The 10,721-nt window shown below is 35.9% G+C and overlaps 1 protein-coding gene across 1 annotated transcript; it reads right to left on the bottom strand.

Annotated features, from left to right (window-relative positions):
• Positions 1-6,143: 6,143 nt before the first annotated feature.
• LOC119666972 (uncharacterized mitochondrial protein AtMg00810-like) lies at positions 6,144-6,671 on the bottom strand. The gene has a single exon (XM_038076253.1). It carries the CDS (start codon positions 6,649-6,651, stop codon positions 6,277-6,279), a length of 375 nt encoding a protein of 124 aa, XP_037932181.1. The 5' UTR covers positions 6,652-6,671; the 3' UTR covers positions 6,144-6,276.
• Between the last annotated feature and the right edge of the window lie 4,050 nt (positions 6,672-10,721).

Below are 10,721 nucleotides of genomic sequence, written 5' to 3'. Positions count from 1 at the left end.
TAGTCTTTGCTAGACAATGCCTCCTCAAGAGTTAATGGTTCAACATATGCAACACATAATTCAGCTACTGGTATTGACTGAGATGGATTTTGTGCCTTTATTGCACTTCTTGTTTGATATGGACTTCTTGTTAATATTGGAGATTTTATGACTTCTGGTGATTTCACATTTTGTTGCACCTCTTGTGTCTTTGTATTATCACCGTCATCAACGCGATTATTTATATCGCATTTTTCATACACCTCGTTGACTGTAGCAGGCGTTTCATTAAATATGACATCACGACGAATAATCACCCTTCTATTTGTAGGCTCGTACACCCTGTAAGCTTTACTACCTTCGTTGTAGCCGACCTTAATGCCTTTAAACGAGTTCTTTTCCCATTTTGTACGCTGCTCTTTTGGAATATGAACATACACATCACTACCAAAAACACGGAGGTGTGCCACTGAGGGTTTCCTTTTAAACCACAATTCGAATGGAGTGCATCCTCCAATCACATCTGAAGGTGTTCTATTTTTTAGATAAACTGCAATGTGTGTAGCATCAGCCCATAAATTTAATGGTAACTTTCTATTGTGAAGCATAGATTTCGCACTTTCAATTATTGTTCTGTTTTGTCGCTCAATGAATCCATTCTGTTCGGGTGCTCTTGGTGTTGTAACTTCGTGCTTGATGTTGTTTTTTAATAAAAAATTATTTACTTCTTTGTTGCAAAATTCAAGTCCACCATCCGCAGTGCTTCAATGTTTACGTTGTTAACTTATACTATATGATATATAAAAATAAAGATAAAAAAAATAAATAATAATTTACCTAATATTAATGTTGTTCTAAACTCGTCATGGTTCCATGCAGATACACTTTCAAATACTACGTCTGCGTTGTTATTCCAACCGGCAGGAGCACCACCTTGCTGACCTGTGTAACACAGAGAGTCGTTGAAGAATGGAACACGTCGTTTAGCTCTGTATCTAAAGAGTGAGATTGCAGAGAAGATAAGGACAGATGCCTGTTTATATGCTAAGCCCAGTGGCTTCTCTCTCATATATTGGCTTTAAAGCTCGACCGACATTTCGGGAGGCGTCTTGAATGCGTGGGTTAAAATCTACTATCGCTAATGAGCCTTGTGTAGTTGTCGCTTCCGCGTGAGCGTTATATGAGGACTGGGACGACTTAGCGGCAGTTCTGATACTGCGAGCAGTAGAGGGTAAATTACTGAAAGCCCTTCAAAATTGACGATTCCAGGGACGTCAAAGTCTACATGTATAACACCGTCGTTATTTTCGACGCTAGCTGATAATCCAGCGCTGATATAAGCTCTTACTTGCTCATCCGTTAGCGGTTCAGCTGGAGCCCAACCTAGCAGATTTCGGTTGGGTATATATTGAGGAGCAAGCTCTTCCTCTTCTTGAGGATTCGATGCATTGATTGTCCTGCTGATATGGCTAAATCCATGAATAATCTGTACACAGAAACAATGGGGATGGGAGTGTCTCGTAACTAATATGTGAGACGTCGTCTACTCGCCCAAAGTGGCCGGGGATGCCATTGACTGCGTCGGCTCGTAATGAGTCCTGGACCGAGATCCAGTATTTTCGCTCGTTATAGTCGGAGATGTTACCGATACCATCAAGATAATATCCTATTTCGTCCGGGATTACCATGGGGGGAGCTGCCTTTTGAGTGAGTGGTAGAAGTTCACTTCATTACCACGCGCTGACAAAACAAATTTTAGGCGCTTCCAAAGTAAAATCACACAGTAATATTGGAACTGGGAGTACGAAAGATGTTTCTGTAATGCGCGATCTTGGCGCGTCATCACCCTATATGTACTGGATACTATTTGCATGAATTGTGAGTAGTCGAGTTGAAAATGTCGATCTCTCTCACAAGGAACTCCCGATGACACACCATCAACTAGGATGGCGTCTGTAACCAATACGTCGTTTCGTTCGGCTGATGCCACGGTGCTTAAAGCACGCGGTACTATTTTAGGCTTAGAGGTGATTTTGCCTAACGATTCAGCTAGACCTTGGGCCTTTGGCTATGCTTGCTGTTGTTGTGGTGGTATTACGTTATTTGAAGCTTGTGCCAATGGGTTTCTGCCTGGCGGCGATTCGTGGGTAACTTAATTGGTTTTATTTTGAGTGGCCGGCGGCGACGGTTCTGGCGCGGCGCAATGTTTGGCGCGGCTGCGGGGGCGGATTGCATGTTTTCTTGGTTTATTGGATTCATTATTTTTCGATCTTTAAACACTATTTTGGCGATACAAAATGGTAAATAATAAAAAAAAATTACGTACTGAATACAAAGAAGCAAAAAAATGAGTATAAATATAAATTAATTGACTTATTTGTTTTGCATCCCAGTTCCTACTGTATTTCATTTAGTGGTAAAATCAGACTTATGCTGGCGTCTCGATGTCGTATTTACTCACTGCTTATCTGCCTTTTGTCTTTTCTGCTTTAACGTTCTGCTTCTTTTGTTGATTCGCTACTTGTAATTTTTCTACGAAATTTTGATGCATCAGTTTCAATTGTGACTGGTAAATTATCATCGAACATACTTAAAGTTGGAGCATTAGCTATCATTTCTTTTGTTCATTTTAAACAATTTTCATGGATTGACTGCCACTCGAAAAATACACCTTGTTTAAGCAATTCTCTTAATGGCTGTGAAGTTTCGGATAAATTTGGTATATATTCTTGCAAATAATTCACCATACTCAACAGTTTTTGTAAATCTTTTTTATCTTTTGGCTTACTGATATTCATAATAGACATCTAGAAGGTAGTGTCGAAACTTTTCTATTGCCAGGTAGGCAGCCTTCACCTCCAGTATGTTGGGGTGTGAAGCTTTTAAATAAAAGAATAATTTGTATGTAAAAATATTTATTAATCATTGCATCCGTTTGGTATGCATGTCTGAATTAGAATGTGTACTTATGCTCTGCTTCATAAGCTTAGAGCTAAACTTAACATACAAAAATAGCTTACGTTAACACTTAATATGTATCTAAGGGAATGGTAAAGCATGCATACATAAAATCTTATCGCACACAGCGTGGTTTTAAATAACATGAAGGCATTGCTGCTTCATGTGAGCTTAAGCAACAGGAATGTGCTGGCCAGGCATAATTCATGTAGGTGTGCAATACTAAGTAAATTATATAGTCTTTTTAGACTATTTAGCAACAAAGTATATTTATTGAAGTTGCTTTATATATGTAAATGTATGTATACTACAATGTAACTGTGAAGTTTAAAATCACTTGACGTAGGTCTTTTACTCCAAAACACCACAGAATGTAGTTGTCCTTCAAATCTTTGGAATAACGCTGCCCCGAAACCATCTTTTGATGCATCTGTGTGAAATTCAATTGATGCATCTGTGTGTAATTCAATTGATGCATTTCTACAGTAAATTCTTAAAACAGGTTCACTGGTCAAGGGATTTTTCAACTGATTTACCGCATTCACTTCGGTTGCTTCAAATTTGAACATCACGACTTTTTTTAACAAATCGGTCAATGGGCGAGCAATGTGTTCGTAGCCTTTTATGAATTTTCTACAATACCCTGTTAGACCAAGAAATAATTGAACTGGTTTTACGTTTTTTGGAATTGGAAATTGTTTAACGGCAAGTGTTTTCTTTTTACCTGGCCAAACTTTATCGGCTTCAACCGTATGACCCAAAAATTTGATTCTCTCTTTTAGAAAATGGCACTTCTTCCATTTGATTAACAACTGATATTTTGCCGTTTCTTCCAGAACTGTCTTTAACTTTTACATTCCTCAGCAGTCTGTGCATAATTTATAATATCATCTATATATAGCTGCATTGTATCTTTGGAAATTAAATTATGCAATATATAATTAACGAATCTTATAAACACAGCCGGAGAGGTGCAGAACCCAAATGGTGCTCTGTTAAACTCAACTAAACCTTCCTTGGTAATAAACACCGTATACTTGCGGCTTGCTTCTACTGGTACGTGAAGGAAACTATTTTTCAAAGCCATTACAACTAAACCTTTGGCGGATTGCAGTTTATCAAGAACCATGCTGTCGAAAATCAACGCAAATTCGATATATACCGTCTTTCTTTTTTACTACGACTACTCTACTGCCATAGTCGAGAGTCGACTTTCGCACGATGCCTTTGTTCAACTAGTCGTTTACTTTTTTTTCACTGCTTCACATTCAATTGGTGGATAACGACAATTTTAAGTAATACAGGCCATTCAACTTTTGATTGTATTGGTCGATACTCCTTTATTAATGACTGTATTAATAGCTTAAACTGCTGAGAGACATGTATACCAGTTTCTTTAAAGTTTATCATACTTATCTGATTTATTTCAGCATACTCTTGCTGTACCGATAACTGTGAAAACGTAAACCCTTTCTCGTTCAATATAACACAAAACTTGGAGGTAAAATCAAAACCAAGCAAAGTGTCGTACACTATTTTATCATCTGGCAACACGACAAAACTTCGTTGAACTTCAACATCATCCATCTTAACAAAGCCCGTAACAATACCCAATGGCGTGGTATTTGTTTTACCCAGGCCACGTAAAACGGAGTGACACTTTTGCGTGTCCACATTCACTAATTTTTTACAAATGCTGTTTTTTACAATCGACACATCTGCCCCTATATCAACGAGACACGCCACTTCCACATTGTTCAATTTAATTGTTTTTATTCGGTCTTTTTTAATTCAACATGTACGTCTTGTTACGTTCAACATCTTCGGATATTTTTCTTGTGAGCGGAGTTAAGGTTTGGCACGGTGGCGAGGCCAGCTAGCTCGTCAGAAAAAGGGTTGGATTATTTACTCCGCTATAACACATTCGAACCGTAACAAAAAATAAAAAAAATCGTGCCAGAGAGTATTGTTAAAAAAAATTGCGATAAATGTGATCAAAGTAGATCAAACAAAAAAATAAGGAAAGTAAAAAGAACAAAAAAATATAAAAAAAACTATTTCATTGTAATACGCTGTCTACCAGTGTTATTCCGTATTGTCCCTGTCCTTGTTTGTCGGTTTGGACCTACCCACCCTCACTACTCTACCGTAGTTACCTTTGAGCTGAAGTAAAAGGTCCTACTATTCCTTACAGCTCCCTAATCTTATGGTCGTCCCTGTCCTGTCTAACTCATTTTTACCTTATCTAACATTGTCCCCTTTTTCACATTCACCTGTCATCTATATTTTCTGATCTTAAGCCATCATGTTTTGAAATTTTTCTTTTTCTACATTTGTTTTATATAACATGCCTAAGTAAAATTACCAAAAAAAAAAACAAAACCAATTTGTATTATATCTCTATATTTAGGTTCTAACCAAAATAAACAATAGAAAAATAATGTGAATTACAACTATATTAAATTAAATTTACATAATTTTTACGCCTAATTTGTTAAATAACATCATAGGAATGGAATTATTAGCATTAAAAAAAATACACAAAAAAATTAAATACTAAAAAAAAATAAAAAAAAAAAATAATTTGAAATTGAAGATAGACAAATTATATTAGACAAAAAAAATTAATAATAATGTTGGACTAAATATTATATATATATATAAACTTTAATTTTGTAAAGAAAAAGAAAGGTGCAATATGTATGTATAAATGCATCAACACTAAAAAAAACATAACAAAAGAAATCCTAATCGCGCTATGTGTTACACTCCTGAGTGCCCATGCCGCCTCACTGACATGGCGATCCCAGGTTTTCTGATCTTGTGTTATGAAAGATCGTAAAATTTGGAGCACACTACGGTTTACCCTTTTAGCTGCATTTGCCTGCGGAGCATAAAATCCCATTTTGACATGTGTGATTCCGTACTTCAAAAGCAGGTTCTTAAATTTTTCTGCTGTGAATTGTTTACCATTATCACTATGAATGTACACAGGTACCCCGAACACATGAAAAATGTCATTTTCAAGGTATTGAGTAACCTTAGCGGCCGTGGCTGCTTTCATTGGCTTTAAGAAAGTAAATTTCGTAAAGTGATCCAAACATACGAATAACATCGTGTTCTTTTCGTAACTCGGTCGGAACCCATAGTTTCCATGCCCTATTGTTGGAATTTATCAAATGTAGAACACACCTTTTCAATAAAACGCGTTGTTTTCTTTTCGAGTGTATAATCACAACTGTCGTTATTTATTAAATTAAATTATGTAAGACTAAATAAAAGCTTATTAAAGCTTGACAAAATATCTATATATGTGTAATGTTATTAACATTGTGGTAATTAACAATGAACCTGAAAGTTTGTCTCAAGAGGGGTAGAGACTGGGCGACACACACTCATACGATTTTTTTTTAAGAGCTGCAATACAAGTTGTTTTTGACTAATAGTCAAAGCACCAGTTGGATTTTCACGCTCCACTTCCATACCCAGAAAATGATTTATAGGACCCTTATTTACTATCTGAAAAACATTAGAGATTTTCTTTATTATTGCGCCCAACTCACCTAGGTCTGTACACACAAGTAACAAATCATCCACATACACTGCGATGATATTCAAACATTTATTGTTATTTTTTGTGTATACACATGGTTCGCTTCGGCATGAGACAAATCCTATTTTCTCCAATTCCTCATTCAATCTGGAATGCCACATTCGGCCTGATTTTTTGAGCTGAAGCACTTTATTATCGTCTTTCTCGAATAATTTCGGTTGCTCGATAAAAATTGTTTCTTCGAGATTACCATTCAAATATGCTGATGAAACATCAAGGTGATGGACATGAAGTTCATATTCTACTGCTATAGCTAAAATCATTCTTATGGTTTCGTATCTCACTACCGGTGAAAATATTTCAGTATAATTAACACCGTATTTTTGACTACAGCCCTTAGCGACCAATCGTGCTTTGTACCTCTCGATGTTTCCAGTTGCATCGAATTTCACTGCAAAAACCCATTTACAGCCGATAGCTTTTTGCCCTGTTGGTAGCTTCACCGCGTCCCATGTATGATTTTTTACCAATATATCATACTCCTGCATAGCGCGTCTCCAGTAAGCGGACTGTTCACTCTGTAGAGCTTCGAAGACTGTTTCTGGGACTACTATATCAGTTGACGTCTTGACTGGAGCTACTAAGTTTACAATATCACATTGTGGCCTTGGTCTTAAATTATAACCAGCTCTTGTACCAGTATAGTCTTCGGATTCTGGAAAATCAGGTATATCATCTTCCTGTGGTGTATTCATTTGACTACTTTCTTTGTTGGCAGTTCCGTTCTCCTCACTGTTTTTGAGATTTTCAGTTGGAATTTCAAATTCATTATCTGGAATATAGCGGTTAAGATTATTTGCACTTAATAAAGGTAGGAGATTAATATTGCTATTATCGTTTAAATTTTCAACGAAATACACATCGCGACTTACAACAAGCCTTTTATTTATTTTGTCATATAGCCGATATGCTTCGATTTTTCTGCATAGCCAACCCTAATCATTTCTTTGCCCTTTGGTCGAAATTTCTTTTTCTCAGTTTTATCAAGAGCTATCGCCAAGCAACCAAATACTCGCAAATGACTTACCACAGGTTTCTTTTCCCACCAAACCTCATATGGAGTCAAGTTCTTTATTGTTCTTGTTGGTGATCGGTTTCTTATATATGCTGCAGTGTTAATTGCTTCACCCCAGAAGTTTTTTTCGACACCTGCGTTTAAGATCATACTTCGTGCCATCTCTACTAAAGTTCTGTTGACTCTTTCAGCAACGCCATTCTGTTGTGGAGTATGAGGCACAGTCAATTGTCTAAGAATACCCTTTTCATTTAAATAATTATTAAATTCTGTATTTACGTATTCAGTGCCATTATCACTACGTAACATTTTAATTTTTTTACCTGTTTGGCATTCAATCATGCTTTTAAATGATTTGAAAACATTTAAAACTTCTGATTTTTGCCTTATAAAATAAACAAAAATATACCGCGAGTTGTCGTCTACGAAAGTAACAAAGTATCTGGATCCTCCGATTGAATTAACATTTATTGGTCCACAAACATCACTATGGACTAAGTCTAAAATATTTTTCGTTTTACTTTGAGACAATTGAAACGGTTTAATGTTGCATTTGCATTTAAGACACACTGTGCAGTTTATATGTTTTTGATCTGAATCAAATTTTAAACCCAGCACTAGTTGTTTATTTTTTAATTCGATTAAACTATTAATATTTAAGTGTCCGCACCGTCTATGCCACAGAACTAAATTATAATTTGCATTATTATTAAAAAACAATTGCATTTTTAAATCGATTGTTTTGTTTAATATTTCACAAAAAAATAATTGTTTTATTTGCTTTGCTTTTAACACAGTTTCACCGTTTTGATCATAAATATACGCGTTATTTTTATCGAATGTCACTTTGTAACCATTGTTTGCTGCCTTGCTTACAGAAACAAAATTACATTGCAATACCGGAATATACAACACATTTTTTAATATAAGTTCACCCATGTGACTTTTTATTCTCACGTTACCACGTCCTATAGCTTTGAGAAATTTATTACCTGCAAGCATTATTTTTTCACTGCACTGCTCAAAATCTTCAAACATTTCACGATGCGCGCACAAATGAGAAGTTGCGCCACTATCCAAGCACCAAGCTTTTTTATCTAGTACCGTGTTTTGACTAACTCCAAAAACAGAAAAAAATGTTTTTGAATATTCTCCAGAAACTTTTTCAGTTCTCTTAACAGAAGTTTCTCTTGATCTGCATTCTGCAGCGAAATGGCCTTTCTTCCCACATTTGTAACATTTAAAGTTACTCTTTTTTCTAAAATTTTTATCTCCTTTACCTCCGCTATATCTTTTGGTGTGCTCGTTGTTGGAATATTTATGGCTTGATGTAGCAACTAATGCTTGTACAATACCATCTGCTTCGACTGTTTCATTATGTTTTCTCCGCTCACTTTCTTCAAATAATTTTGTTTTTAAAGCACTAAGCTTTGGGAGCTGATCTCTTGTTTCTAACGCAACAACAAAGTTTTCATAACTTTTTGGCAAACTTGCTAAAATTATTATCACAAACAATTCTTCTTGCAATTCAAGGCCAATTTCTGAAAGTTGTTCAATGACCTTTTCGAAGCTCGCAATATACTGCTGCATGGAATCACCCTCACTCATGCGCATATATATCATTTTCTTAAACAAAGATACCTTTCTTATCGGTCCAGTGGGCTGATGAATTTCTCTTAATGCAGTCCAAGCGGATTTTGCGGTATTACATTTTTTTATATGTCCAATTTCTGAAGTTTTTATTGACAACGTTATTACCGCCAACGCCTTTTCATCGTTCAGTCTCCACTTTTCACATATATCCACATCTTTTCCATCCTTGGTCATTTCAGGCATTTTTTCACTTATAACACACCAGAACCCTTGGTGTATGAGGACACTCCTCATCTGGATACTCCATGAGTCGTAATTATTTTCATCCAGTTTATCAATATTATATATAGAATTCATATTACTTGAGTTAAGCCTGGGCCCATAACCTGTTGGAATTTATCAAATGTAGAACACACCTTTTCAATAAAACGCGTTGTTTTCTTTTCGAGTGTATAATCACAACTGTCGTTATTTATTAAATTAAATTATGTAAGACTAAATAAAAGGTTATTAAGGCTTGACAAAATATCTATATATGTGTAATGTTATTAACATTGTGGTAGGATTTAACTTCAACACCTATCTTCCTGAATTAAGCCACCCGTATTAAAATCTAAACGCTTGTACACGAACCCTTCAGATACAGTTAGTTCTGGTAGTTTTTCTTGGTCTGCAACTATCTTTTCTATGAGTTGTAAATATTCATCGGACTTGAAAAATTGCGAACTTAAATTTACCCCTAACTCTACTCTCTCCACTATCACTTCTTCCGTCGCGTAGCATTCTAATTCCGTTACACTGTAATTCGCTGAGTTCGGTTGAGCTTCGCAGACATATACGCAATGGGTCGTTCATCACCAAAATCATCTTTCTGAAATAGAACTCCACCCACTCCTTCCTTTGACGCATCACATTGTACGTAAAATCTTTTTGTAAAGTCAGGATTGGTGAGTACTGGTGCTGTTGACAAACTAGTTTTGTGCGCCTGAAACGCATGTCTGGCTTAATCTGACAGTATGAATTTTTTTATATTTGACTTTGTAAGACACTCGTGCAGTTGCGCAGCTATTGTGGCATAATCTTTTATAAACCTCCGATACCACCCTGTCATACCTAAAAATCGACGTAATTACCTTGGGGTCTTTGGTTCAGGGAATTCTTCCATAGCTGTGATTTTACCTTTATCGGTTCGCAAACACCCGTCGCCTACTATGAACCCTAGGTACTTGACTTCTTTGTAGCAAAATTTGCTCTTTTCTACGTTTATCGTAAGTTTATTTTTAGCTAAACAGGTAGCTACCTCCTCTAGAAGTTTGAGATGTGATTCAAAATCTACAGAGCATACTAACAGATCATCAAGATACACAAAAACACTTTCACGGAGCCTCGCTGGTATCACCTTGTATTATTTGGACAATTTTTGGATACATGTCCTGCTTCATTACATTTAAAACATTTTATTTCCATTTTACAATCTGCTTGTTTATGATCACTTGATCCACAATTAAAGAAATGGATTATTTTAAAACTGCGAATGTTTTTCTTGTTACCATTAAACTGTTG

This window comes from Teleopsis dalmanni, chromosome 1 (assembly GCF_002237135.1).
Source record: "Teleopsis dalmanni isolate 2A chromosome 1, ASM223713v2, whole genome shotgun sequence".
Lineage (NCBI taxonomy): Eukaryota > Metazoa > Arthropoda > Insecta > Diptera > Diopsidae > Teleopsis > Teleopsis dalmanni.
Note: the sequence above shows the minus strand (reverse complement) of the source record. Positions and strands in the feature narration are given on the sequence as shown.

Coding starts and splice junctions, on each gene's coding strand:
- LOC119666972 (XM_038076253.1), bottom strand. CDS start 6,651: ATGTGGCATTCCAGATTGAATGAGGAATTGGAGAAAATAGGATTTGTC.